Genomic DNA, 14,145 nt, shown 5'->3' on the forward strand with positions numbered 1-14,145 from the left:
TGACAGCTCTGGGGAACGGGTGTGGGTGGAATGCAAACTCAGAAGAGCCACTGGGGGTATCAAGTGAAACTTGACTCCCAAATCCTACACACACCATTCCATTTCTCAACATATTTCCTTTCCTTTCCCACTTATTTGAGAGAGAGTGTGTGAGAGCACAAGCAGGGGGAGCGGCAGGCAGAGGGAAAAGCAGACTCCCCGTGGAGCAGGGAGCCTGATGCAGGGCGCGATCCCAGGACCCCGAAACCATGACCCCAGCTGAAGGCAGACGCCTAACCAACTGAGCCCCCCCAGACGCCCCAACATATTTCTTTTTAAGGAGCTTTTCCTCTAAGAGGGTGGGGCTGTGCCACCCCGAGGACCCCCCCTCCGCGCTGCAGATGGCAGTGCCCAGGTGCCAACAGCATGCCTGTGAGGAGAGATGCGAGCACCCACCTCTTCAGACTCACAAAGACAGTAACAGCTCATGCTGTTGGGGGTCAGTGGAGCACAGTGATAGAAAATGTAGATTTTGGAATTGGATAAACCTGTCTTTAAATCTCAGCTTTGCCACTGAACATTTCTGTAACTTCAGATAAGTGGATTATTCACTCCAAGCCTCCAATGTCTTGTAAAATGGGAATGATCTCTTGGGTGAGAAAATAATACTCACCTGATGGGATTGTAAATGAGAGGGTGTTTTTAGCTAAATGGTAACCATTATGAGGAGGAGAGAGGCTATTTACATTGGTAGATGAGCTGGGCTAAGCTTTAAAAGGGTTCAGTGAAAGGATGGGGACAGATTTATAAGGCCAAGATAAAGTGTCTGGTCTATGTCACTTTATGCACTGAGACTCACCATGGGCTAATCTGGCAGGAGCAAGCACCCTGGAATTAGGGCCAGTTGACAAAGAACAAGATAAAACTTACAAGATAGAAGGCTTAAGAACATTTTAAGTCTTATTTGTGTTGATTTTTTGGTAAAGAATATAGTCACTGTATCTCTAGCCCTGGATTTTCTTTTTTTTTTTAAGATTTTATTTATTTATTTGAGAGACAGAGTGAGTGAGTGAGAGAGAGCACATGAGCAGGGGCAGAGGGAGAGGAAGAGGGAGAAGCAGACTCCCCTGCTGAGCAGGGAGCCTGACATGAGGCTCGATCCCAGGACCCTTCGACCTGAGCCGAAGGCAGATGCTTAACTGACTAAGCCACCCAGGCGCCCCTCTAGCTCTGGATTTTCAGTACACGATTCACTGTATTTCAGTACATAGTTATCTGTTTTCTGTTATTTCACTTACTCCTCCGCAGACTGTAAATTCCTGAGGACAGACATTAATATTCCCAATTTAAACATAAGTAAATAGAGCAAGAGAGGTTAGCAAAGTTGCTAGCTTTGTGAGTTTAGCAAAATATGGTTTTAATTTGAATTTATTTCCCTGAATACTATTTATGTTCAGCATCTTTTCATAAGCTTATCAACCACTTGGATATCCTCTTTTATGTGAAGTGCCTGTTCAAGTAGTTTGCTTATTTTTGTGTTGGGTTACTATCTTTTCTTTTTTTGTAAGATGATTTACATATAGATAGATATAGATATTTTGGGATCAAGTTCCTTGTTGCAATATACAGAGAAGCAAATATCTTCTCCCATTCTGTAGCCTGCCTTTTCATTCTTTTATTGTTGGGTTTTTTTTATGAACAAAAATTATGAATTTTAATTAAGTTTAATGATCTGTTTTTGGTCCTTTAAAAGAAACCTTTGCCTGCCCCAGTTATGAAGATATTCTGTTATTATTCTTTGTTATTTTAGCTTTTACATTTAGGTCTGGAATTTATTTTTGTGTAGGTGTTAGGGAAAAGATTTTTAAAGGATGAGTCAAAATCTGAAGCTATAAAGGGAAGTATTGATTGATTAAAAAACACAAAAATTTAAAAATTAATTGTAACAATGGTTTGTACCTGTACTTTTTGTTTTCTACATGATTTAAGAGATAAATACATTTAAAGAAAAGACAATTATTTTATGTAAAAGGTAGTATTTTTGTAATTTTGGTTTGTAACTCCAAATCTTGTTTTCTACATAATTTAAGAAACTACAGTATTTAGAATATTTATGTTTTGGGGCATACAATGCATAAAGATGTAATTTTGTGATATCAACAATTGAAAGAGATGAAGTTGTAAAGGAGCAGAGTTTTTGTTACACTATTGAAGTTAAGCTGGTATAAATTCAAATTAGAATTTTATAACTTTAGGATGTTAAATGTAATCCTCATGGTACCATAAAATAGTTATAAAATATACATAAAAGGAAATGAGAAATGAATTTAAACATTTCACTAACCAAAAAAACCAAACATAAAATAAGACAGTAGTGATGGAAATGAGGGACAAAAAAGCTATAAGGCTTTCTATATAGAAAGCACATAGCACAGGGTGCCTGGGTGGCTCAGTTGGTTAAGCGACTGCCTTCGGCTCAGGTCATGATCCTGGAGTCCTGGGATCGAGTCCCGCCCGCATCAGGCTCCCTGCTCAGCAGGGAGTCTGCTTCTCCCTCTGACCCTCCTCCCTCTCATGCTCTCTGTCTCATTCTTTCTCTCGCAAATAAATAAAATCTTAAAAAAAAACCAAAAACAAAACACATAGCACAATGACAGAAGTCAGTCCCTCCTTACTGGTAATTACTTTAAATATAAATGGATTGAACTCTCCAATCAAAAGACAGAGAGTATATCCCATCCAATGAGAAAGAACTTCTTTGTTTTTACCCCGAGGGTAGTCAGACATACTCCACTGAATATGGTCTACCATGTCTAACTGGAAAAATGCAACTTTTTTTTTTTTTATTAAGGGGGGTGGGTACTATGTAGGGAGGAGAGCTCCACATGAGCATTTCTTCATAGGCTCTCCCTTACTTCCTGTTTGAGATTCACAAATTCACTGATATAGTGACCTATTAATGTGCTGTACTTCATGTATGAACATAATACTAATTATCAAAGGTCAACTTTGAAATTAATCTAGTTATGTCCTCCAGGGAGAATACAAATAGGTTGAAGTCATATGCATGTGTCCATCCATATGTATACCAATGGAACTGAACCTTAGTTTTAAAATGACTTAGGGATGGGGCTCTTGGGTGGCTCAGCCGTTAAGCGTCTGCCTTCAGCTCAGGTCATGATCACAGGGTCCTGGGATCGAGCCCCGCATCAAGCTCCCTGCTCAGCGGGAAGCCTGCTTCTCCCTCTCCCACTCCCCCCTGCTTGTGTTCCCTCTCTCGCTGTGTCTCTCTCTGTCAAATAAATAAAAATCTTAAAAAAAAAAAAAAGAATTAAAATGACTTAGGGATGCCTGGGTGGCTTAGTGGGGTAAGCGACCAACTCTTGGTTTTGGCTCAGGTCATGATCTCACGGCCATGGGATGGAGCCCTGCTTCAGGCTATGCACTTGGCACAGAGTCTGAGATTCCCTCTCCCTCTGCCCCTCCCCACCACAAGAGCTCTTTCTCTCTTTCTCTCAGATGAATAAATAAATCTTAAAAAAAAAAATAAAATGACTTAAATGTAAGCCTTGAAACAGTGCAGCCTTGGAAAAGGCAGCACATTAACCAACAGGACACCTGGGTTCCAGTACCAGCTCTGCCAGTAGGTTTTGTGAATTTGGATAAGATTGTAATAATTACTGAGCAGTTATTAGGCTTTGAGAAATTGAGCTGGGTATTTTATCATATTTAATCTTAATAGCCACTTTGTAAATTAGATAATACATTTACTTTGTACAGGTGAAGAAATTAAAACTCTGAGAAGTTAACAAGAGCCAAGATCATGCAGCTGGTAAATGACAAAACTGGGGTTTGACACAAGCTTTTCTCTGCATTAAGCTATTTCCATCACTTAATCATTTGAGTCTTAGTTTACTACTTTGTAGATGTGAGATCTACATATTCTCTGTATCCTTTGTAAATTTGCTATTCTTTGATTTCAGTATAACTATTTAAATGTAATGTTCTGTTCTATTATTATCCATTTCACTGACTGCTGGCAGATGTTTTTCTTAGTTTGTATTATCTGTATTGAACATTTATTTCAATCAGACTTATCAAATTATGAAATTCCTATTTGGGTTGGGTTAAAATACCATATCATCATCATTTAATTTTACATTTGTTGTATTTATAAAATAAAGTTAAGTATTACAGAATTTGACACCTGCCATCCGAAGCTACAAGTACCCTTTGCTGAAAGTAGAGGTGAAAGCAACTTCTGTCCCCTCCATCAGGAGATACCACCTCACAAGGATGGTTCTCATATTTGTTCTCCCAAAGGGTAGGGGAATAGAAGTGCCTACAGTCTTTTGCAAAACTCCTCTTCACTTTGGCCTGGTGCCTGAAGATAAAAGTTACTGTATATGTAGGGGAAAAAAGGGCAGAGGTTTACAGATGGATAAAAGCAAATGATCCAAATATATTACGTTTACAAGAGACTCGCTGGAGATCCAAAGACACAGATTGGAAGTGAAACCATGGAAAAAGATATTCCATGCAGATAGTAACCAGGAGAGCAGCTGTGGCTATACTAATATCAGGCAAAATAGATTTTAAATCAAAAAAGGTTACAAGACAAAGGACATTCTAAATTAATAAAAATTAATGCCCAAAAGAATTGACAGCAGAGTCTGGAAGACAGATTTGTACATCCGTGTTCACAGCAGCATTATTCACAATAGCTAAAGCATGGAAGCAACTCAGGTGCCCATCAATGGATGAATGGATTAGCAAAATGTGGTTATACACACGCAATGGAATATTATTCAGCCTTAGTTTCCTACCCAAAGACCCTTCCTTATAAGAGACATATTAAAGAGTAGGTTAGCAAGAAAAAACAAAATTCAGGAGGCACAAGAAAAATAAGCATAGAGATCTATTAATTTGTCAATAAATTTTCATCAACTATCAATTAATATTTTTTTAAATTAGAAAACTAAACTTTCAACAGCGATAATAAAATTGAGCATATTAAACAATGGCCTGTTAAGGTGATTGACTAATTTTATTTATTAGTAGGCAAAAATAATAGTTAAGATTGTATATTAAAAATTTATGGGGGCACCTGGGTGACTCAGTTGGTTAAGCCTCTTTGTCTCAGGTCATGATCTTGGGGCCCTGGGATTGAGCCCCACATCGGACTCCCTGCTCAGTGGGGAGTGCGCTTCTCCCTCTCCCTCTGCTTCCCCTGTTCATGCTCTGTCTCTTTCTGTCTTCTCAAATAAAATAAAATCTTTTAAAAAATTTATGGACAAAGACTAAAAGAATAGAAATACAATCCATGCTTCCAAACCAGCAAAGGATTTTTTTTTTTTTTTTTTTAGACAGGGATGGGTAGGTAGAGGGAAAGGGAGAGAGAGAATCCCAAGCAGGCTCCACGCCTAGCATGGAGCCTGATGTGGGGCATGATCTCACAACCCTGAGATCATGACCTGAGCCCAAATCAAGAGTCATACGCTTAACTGACTGAGCCACCCACGCGCCCCAAACCAGCAAAGGATCATTATCATTATCATACCTTAAAATCATTATCATTATCATACCTTAAAAAATACCATTATAATACCTAAAAGAATACACCAATAGTCTTTAATGTCATTCAGTTTCCAAGACTCAAATTTCCTCAATTACCTCATAAATACTTATACAGTTTCTTTGACTCCTAATAAGGTCCAATAATTGCAATTGGTTAATATGTCTCTTATGACCCTTAAACTATAGGTTCTCTCTTCATCTTTTTTTTCTTCTGCTTTATTTAATTATGAAGATGGGCAGTATGTCAAACGGAGTGTCCCATAGTCTGGATTTGGCTGATTGCATCCCTGTGGGGTTTAACATGTTGCTCTGGCCACCATATTTCCTGTGAATTGGGAGTTAGAGCTAAAGACTTGATCAGATTTAGATTTGTGATGTTAAGGACCAGAGATGATCATGGCCACTATACCTTATGCTGCTTTCTGTCCTGTCATTTTGGTTGTCAGAAGTTTTTTTTCTAGCAGATTCTTCAGGCAGAGATGTGGGAACAGTATTTTCATATTGTTTTTTTTAGCCCTTCACAAAAACATCTTTAAGAGCAAATTCAAGAACCACGAAGTTGGGAAAGCTATCCTGGCCTACCATCCCCTTCTGGTTTAGAACCACTCATCTCACTTAAACATTGGCTAAGGTTCTCTTTTATGTTGTGTTAATGCTTTTGGATTTGGACTTTTTTCTCCTATTTCTTTTGTATTTTCTGTTTACCATTCTTTTAAAAATTTGTTCACTTCCTTTATTACCTTCTAGAGAAATGATGAAATTTTCCACATATATACTGCCCCCCTTTTAGGGGTGCCCCAGGTGCCCCTCATAATAGTACTCTTTTTATGCTTTTGTTTATATTTAAAAATTTCTGTAACAGGGCAGCTGGGTGACTCAGTTGTTAATAGTCTGCCTTCGGCTCAGGTCATGATCCCAGGGTCCTGGAATCGAGCCCCACATGGGGCTCCCTGCTCTGGGGGAAACCTGCTTCTCCCTCCACAGGAAGCCTGCTTGTGTTCCCTCTCTCGCTGTGTCTCTCTCTGTCAAATAAATAAATAAAAATCTTAAAAAAAAATTTCTGTAACAAAAAGCAACAATAAAAATAATGACTAGCAAAAAATGAATTGTGTTCAACATAAGTAGGTGGGGAAAAAAACAATAGGGGAAAAAAATTAAAGAAAATAGAAGAAAAATGCAGATAAAAACAAAAAATAATGAAATAGAAAAAATTGATACAGTTAATAGAAAAAGACAGTACGTTGAGAAGATCAACAAAATCACCCAAAATGGTTCTTTGGAAAAGATAATATAATCAGCAAACCACTATCAAGATTTATCAAGAGTAAAAAGAGAAAAGGCATAATAAAAATTATAAGGAATGATGACATAGTAAGGTTGTAAACAAAGATTATTCTATTGTAAGCAATTATCATGAATAGCATTGTCAATACACTTGAAAACTTATATGAAAAAGGTAATTTTCTAGAAAAATATAAATTGTCAAAATTGACTTTGGAAAAAATAGAAAACAATATACCACTAACTGTTCATTAGTAGTTAACATTTTATGAACCACTTTCCCCTCTTCCCAAAAAAGAATCCAGTTCCAATAGTTTTATAAAACAAGTAGTCCTGATTTTATGCTCTCTCAGAGAGTTGAAAAAAGGGAAAGCTACCCAGATCATTTTTTTAACTTAAATCATTTTTAAGGATAGTGTTAAGTTTGATATTCAGACCAGGAAAAGATGGTTTACAAGATAAAAATCATAAACCAATTATCCTAAGATACTAAGGTGCTAAAATGCTAAATAAAATATTAGCAATTCAAATTTGGCAGTTTATATTAAAAAAAAATGATGCCCCAACATCATAAAATCTTTTAAGGAATATACCGTATTAACAGATGAGAGAAAAATATGTAACACTTTTAATAGCTACAGAAGGAAAAAAAATAGATACAGAAGGAACATTTGATCAATTTCTACAATAATTTAAAAATGTAAAGTTTTATCGTTAAAAAAAAGTAAAGTTTTAGTAAATTTAAGGGTAAAGGTAGTCATCAAAGTAGTATTCTGTATAAACAGGTTGAAGAAAAAATATAATAATAGGTACAGAAAACATTTTATAAATAGGTACAGAAAACATTTTATAAAATTCAACTCATTTAAAAAGTACACCTTTTACCAAACTAAAGGGTAAAGGATAGTCACAAAAAACCTATAGCAAGGGGCGCCTGGGTGGCTCAGTCGGTTAAGCGTCTGCCTTCAGCTCAGGTCATGATCCCAGGTTCCTGGGATTGAGCCCCATGTTGGGCTCCCTGCTCTGTTGGGAGCCTGCTTCTCCCTCTCCCTCTGCCTGCCACTCCCCCTACCTGTGCTCTCTCTCTCTCTCTGTCAAATAAATAAATAAATCTTAAAAAAAAAATCTATAGCAAGGATCATATTTAAAAATAAGACTTCAGAAGCAGTGCCAATTAAAGTCAGGAATAAGACATGTATATCCATTACCACAGTGTCTATTTATCATTGTACTGGTAATCTTAGCCAATACAATAAGCCACAAAAAGAAAGATATAAGAGTTGGAAGAATTTGTAGACAATATGATTATCTATAGAGAAATTAAGCAAATCCACAGAGAAAGATTTCTGGAAATGTGATCAATATATAAGAATTGGTAAAGGTAAATATTATTAGCAAATGTAATTGAAAATATCTCTTTTGTAACTGCATCATAAACTATAAAATACACAGGAATACACTTAAGAGATGTGTAAAATGGGAACAAGTCGGTCAGGAAGCCGCGCTGCAGCCATGGCTTTTAAAGACACCAGAAAGACACCCGTGGAACCGGAGGTGGTGATTCACCGAATCAGAATTACTCTCACCAGCCGCAACGTAAAATCTTTGGAAAAGGTATGTGCTGACTTGATCAGAGGCGCAAAGGAAAAGAATCTCAAAGTGAAAGGACCAGTTCGGATGCCTACCAAGACTCTGAGAATCACTACAAGAAAAACTCCTTGTGGTGAAGGTTCTAAGACCTGGGATCGTTTTCAGATGAGGATCCACAAGCGACTCATTGATTTGCACAGTCCTTCTGAGATTGTTAAGCAGATTACTTCCATCAGTATTGAGCCAGGAGTTGAGGTTGAAGTCACCATTGCAGATGCTTAAATCAACCTTTTTAATAAATTGATTATCAGTTGTTTAAAAAAAAAATGTGTAAAATGCTTACAGAGAAAATTAGCAATATTGAAGGACATAGAATAAGATCTGAATATATGGATGGTAAGACTCAATGTCAAAAGATGACAATTCTTCCCAAAATTATCTTAAAGGCAAGTAGAATTTTAAAAATTTATGGAATTGTACAACTTGGCAAACTGATTCAAAAACTATATACTGAAACACCAAGAATATCTAAGACAGTATGAATAAAATGAATAAGATGAAGGAACTCCCCTTACCCAATATCAACACTCCTTATAAAGCTAGAATGATAAACATAGTGTGGTATCAGCATAACGATAGATGAATGGGTCAGTGGAACAGAATGGAGAGCCCTGACCCTATAGTGACCTTCCAAGAATAAACATGGCTGCCTCACTCCTACTTTTCAAATGTCACGCAAATTTCTCCTATGGCCAACTCTAGCCCAGAACCATACAGGAAAGGGAATTCTAGGAAGTGAGATTCAACTTAGCTAAGTTGACACTGTACAAAGCCACCATAGTCCATCCTTGGTCAACTTGGCATCCACAAATACCCGTTTTCACTATGCTTAACTTTGAAATAAAGTTTGAAAGCAAATGATAGCAAACTTGCACTTCTGCTTAACATGATGCATCTATCCCTTGCACAGTGAAAACGTGTGAGATCAAGTGGTTATCGATATGGAGAAAGAAAAAGTACATTCTTAATGCTCCCCACCCAAAGAAGATACAAAGTCTCTTGATTCACACTACAGTGATGTTCATTTCTCTTCTAGCTGAGGCACATTTCTGCTGTGATATCCTGTAACTTAATTACTGACAAATAATCTTAAAAATTTATTTAGACAGTAGGAGAATGGGGAGGGGAAGGAAATATTTTTATTAAAACAGAAAAATATTGGGGCGCCTGGGTGGCTCAGTCGGTTGGGCGGCTGCCTTCGGCTCAGGTCATGATCCCTGGGTCCTGGGATCGAGCCCCGCATCGGGCTTCCTGCTCCGCAGGAAGCCTGCTTCTCCCTCTCCCACTCCACCTGCTTATGTTCCCTCTCTCACTGTGTCTCTGTCAAATAAATAAAAGCTTTAAAAAAAAAAAACCAGAAAAATATTTACATTGAAGTAAGAAAAGTTTCATCCTCACTTCTGCAGCTGTTTTAGCTGGTATTTATAAATACTCTTCCTCTTCCCATTTCATACTCCCTGCCTGGTGAGGTGACCTTGGCTTCTGGTCTGGACCCCTAACACTTCTTCCTGTATTGGGTTGTGGTAGTTTTGCTATTGACTTTAATCACAGGAATGGGAATACCAAGAGACTCCCCATTCTCCCCTTTGGAAGTCAAGACAGTCACCCCAGGCAGGACAATAACCTTCTTCTTTGCCTGTTGATTCGCTGGCAAGACAAGTTCAAAGTAGCAAGTCCAGTGTCAACGTCCAGCTCAGTGGAACCACTTCTGTGTTCCACGTGGAAATATTTCTTTTTGGGGAACGAATACCTCTAAATCAGCAGAACCCAACATTTCAGAGACAGAAAGCAGCATTTTTTGCTAGAGAAGCACCATGTGTTATGTTGAGGGAAGCTGTTCTCATCTCTAACCTCTGCTTCCTGACCCATGAATCCCTGTTTTGGGAGAAACAGCAACATATGTCAGTTGCTGACTGAGAGAACATGTTGCATCTCAAAGGACATGACCCAAGCCCTGCAAGGTGTTGCCACCCAGGTGGTACCATAACCGAGGCTTCAAAAGGCCATTCTACTCTTCCCTCAGGCCAGCTGCTTCAGGGTGATGGGGAACATGGTAAGACCAGTAAATTCCACGAGCCCGAGCCCATTGTTCCTTCTCATTTGCTGTAAAAGGAATTCTTTGGTCAGCCATAGAAACTTTCAGGTCCCTTACGCGGACCTTGAGATGAGAATTTAAAACCCTGACTCATCATATTCTTTCCCCAAATTCTTCAGGGCATTTTAACAATCCACCAATCTTATTGTAATTATATTCAAGCAAATAGTCAATCAAAACACTGACTTCAATAAGCACCAAATTATAATTGTCTACAGGTGATCACTTAAAGAATATTTTTCTCCCGTTCTCTGACATGGAGTACCAGTGATCCCTGTACCCCTGGTAACCCTTGGTAATCCTTGGTAAGGGGTCAATTATGCCTTTATATTTTAAAAATATTTATTTATTTTGAGAGAGGGAGAGAGTGAGTACGAACAAGGGGGACGGGAAGAGGGAGAGGGAGAAGCAGACTCCCTGCTGAGCAGGGTACCTGATGTGGGGCTCGATCCCAGGACCCTGGGATCATGACCTGAGGCGAAGGCAGACACTTAACTGACTGAGCCACCCAGGCGCCCTCATTTATGCCTTTAAATCTACTTAGATCACAGAATCAATTCTATAATCCAGACCAAATTCAGAGAACCCACCACTCACTAAGGTTCTGATCTTGGAAACCATGCCTGGTAGCATATTCTGGATTAGTCAGGATCCGATCTGAGAAGCAGGATGACTAGGAATGACAAAGAATAAGGACTTTATTATGAGAATTTGTACCCAGTTATGGGAGCTGGTTATATAAGATTGTTACTTCTTTGTCTGGGGCTGGGGACTAAATCCAGGGACAGGCAGTTGGGAAGGAAGGATGGATGTGAAGTGGGGGAGCAAGGACAAATTGGAATCCAGGAGCAAGAGCAAGAGAGAGCTGGAAACTGCCTCAGTCTCACACCATCTGTAAGCCTCTAGCTTTGTTCATGCAGGTGACCTGCAGAAGAATCTGGTCCTTCGTTTTAGAACTAAATCCACACCTCGCGCCGGAGTTGGGGAAACTGAAGAGGCTCTGATGGGAAATAAAGGAGCTTTGTGCCCAGCTGCTTTCCCCCCACCTCCCCCATCAGCAAGGTGAGCCAGCAAACCTGTCATAATGCACGAGCCATCCCAGGGCCTGCCTTACGCGGTGTAAACAGGCAACTAGGCAGCTTCGGCTTCACTTCCGTTGCCAATTATCATGCAGATTTCTCCTGTGGCCAGCCTGAGCCCACAGCCATGCACCGAAGGAAATTCTGGGAAATGTAGTCCTAGCTTAGCTAAGCTGACACACTACAAAGCCGCTACACTCTTCATAAAAAGGTTTAAAACATGGATAACCTAAGGCATAAATATGTGATGTAAGCATATAAAGACATTGTTGAGCAAGAAAACTACGGCAATTAAAATAAGGATGAGGGGCGCCTGGGCGGCTCGGTGGGTTGGGCGTCTGCCTTTGGCTCAGGTCATGATCCCAGGGTCCTGGGATCGACCCCACATCGGGCTCCCTGTTCAGTGGAGAGTCTGCTTCTCCCTCTCCTTCTGCCGCTCCTTGCTTGTGCTCGCCCTCTCTCACTGTCTCTGTCTCTCAAATAAATAAAAATCTTAAAAAAAAAAAAAATAAGGATGAGCTCTGAGGAGGAAGAAGGGAACAGGACTAGGCAGGGCATATAGGCTGCCCATTTTCTATGACAGTTTATTTCTTTTTTCTTTTCTTTCTTTCTCTTTGCTCTCTCTCCTCTGTCTCCTTTCCTTTCTTTCTCTTCTTCCTTCCTTCCTCCTGCCCTCCTTCTGTCTTTCTTTCCTTTCTTTCCTTTCTCTCTCTCTCTCTCCGCCCAGCGCGGAGCCCAACTCGGGGCTTGAACTCATGACCCTGGGATCAAGACCTGAGCTGAGATCAAGAGTCAGACAGTTAACTGATGGAGCTACCCAGGCGCTCCTGTGACATTTAATTTCTTAAAACAACTGTAGTATAGATGTTTGATAAAGTATGTAGCGGTGGGCATATGGATATTCTTTTCGTTATTCTCTATACTTGCCTATAGGTTTGAAGTGTAGGAGGAAAAGGAGGGGAAAGGGTAATAACACTAATTGCTGATGTTTACTGACCGCTAGGCTTGGCCCTTGGATTATGTCACTTAGGTAGAGAACAAGTTTCTTTTTCTGGATTGAGGGAAAAAGCACAGCTATGGACACCAACATTCTGAGCCCTAGTCAGGGTCCTAGAGCCACTGGGACCTAGGAAGTTGGAGAAGATGTGTTGTGGGGGCCCCTTTGCTGCCCTTTCTCCCAACACCCTCGAGAATTCTTGTCCCTTTTCTCCTTTTTGCCCTCTCTTCTGCAGGGTGTCTCTCCACCTCTCTCATCTTTCCAAAGGGTGGCTTTTGCATCCAGGAGAAAGGTGCTAAGTGGGGCAAGCGCAGGGCCCACACACATCAGGCCCAGGGAAGCCCAGCCCACAGGATGAGAAGGCCTGGGGCTACCGTAGGGAAACCCCACACCCCCTCCCCCTGCCTGGCTGCCTCAGCTCCAGCCCACACCTGTGCTGCCCCTCCTGCATCCCCTTGCCCTGACAGGTCAAGAGCAAACAGGGTTGTTTGTTCCTCTCTCCCCGGGATGCACCGTGACACTGGGGAAGCACTATATATGCGGACAACACACATTGCACTTTGCAGTTACCTACTGTTTCCTAACTTTTTCTTATGTATGCTGCTTTTAAGACTTTCTCTGAAATCCTAGGCTCTTCAATTAGACTGAAGTTAACAAACATCTATTTGTTTGAGGCCTTTTTTATGTGCTGAGTTAATGAGGGGTACAAAGGAATGAAGAATGCAGTTTCTTCTCATTGGGAACTCACGATCTCATGACTGGGGCCCCGGGGCGGGGGAAGGGGGGGAGGGATTCACAACTGTCAGACTAAAGGGGCAGATTCTATGGGAGTAGGAAGGATAGAGAGTAGTTATAACTTCAGAGATCCAGGAAGACTCCTTGGAGGAAACTTTCCTCTGCAGATAACCTTCAAAGAGAGGGAAGCTTATGAAGGCAAGGAGTAGGTGAGATTAGGCAGACAGAAAATGTTGGGAGAGAAGAGAGAAGGGCTAGCTATAGTATGGGCCTCTCGGGGCCTCCCAGCTTTAAGGATGGGTGAAGACAGAGGGAAGAAGGAATGATCAGAGAGGAAGGATGAGGACTGGGGCAAACAAGCCTCATGCAGTGATACTAGTATGTTTTCTACCTGCTTAGAGTACTTTAGAGCTGGTTGGGCCCTTAGCAGCAAACTAGCCAAAGCCCTTTCTTGTGCTGAAAAGGAAGGACAGTGAGGCCCAACTAAGTGGGGAGTGATTTGCACAAAAGCGAAAACTGGGTCCAGGACTCAGCCTCCAGCTCATGCTACACCATGCCCCTGTAACCCCCTGTGACAACCCAAGACCCAAGTCAGCATCTCCACTGCCATTCTGGCCAGCAGCCATGCCTGCCCCAGTGCCTAGCACATAGTAAGCACAAACCTATTTGCTGAACTGAATTCTGGATCTTCCTTATTCCTCCAGTTTCTGAAGAAATGGCCAAGAAAGAGGGATGGTCCTCTATCAAATCTT

The 14,145-nt window shown here is 40.5% G+C and overlaps 1 protein-coding gene across 1 annotated transcript; it reads left to right on the forward strand.

Moving 5' to 3' along the window:
- Positions 1–8,307: 8,307 nt before the first annotated feature.
- LOC135361752 (small ribosomal subunit protein uS10-like) lies at positions 8,308–8,754 on the forward strand. The gene has a single exon (XM_064572318.1). It carries the CDS (start codon positions 8,314–8,316, stop codon positions 8,707–8,709), a length of 396 nt encoding a protein of 131 aa, XP_064428388.1. The 5' UTR covers positions 8,308–8,313; the 3' UTR covers positions 8,710–8,754.
- The last annotated feature ends 5,391 nt before the right edge of the window (positions 8,755–14,145 follow it).

The sequence above is a fragment of the Mirounga angustirostris genome, unplaced genomic scaffold (assembly GCF_029215605.1).
Source record: "Mirounga angustirostris isolate CCGP_5_RB_7025 unplaced genomic scaffold, mMirAng1.0.hap1 SCAF_10, whole genome shotgun sequence".
NCBI classification, from domain to species: domain Eukaryota; kingdom Metazoa; phylum Chordata; class Mammalia; order Carnivora; family Phocidae; genus Mirounga; species Mirounga angustirostris.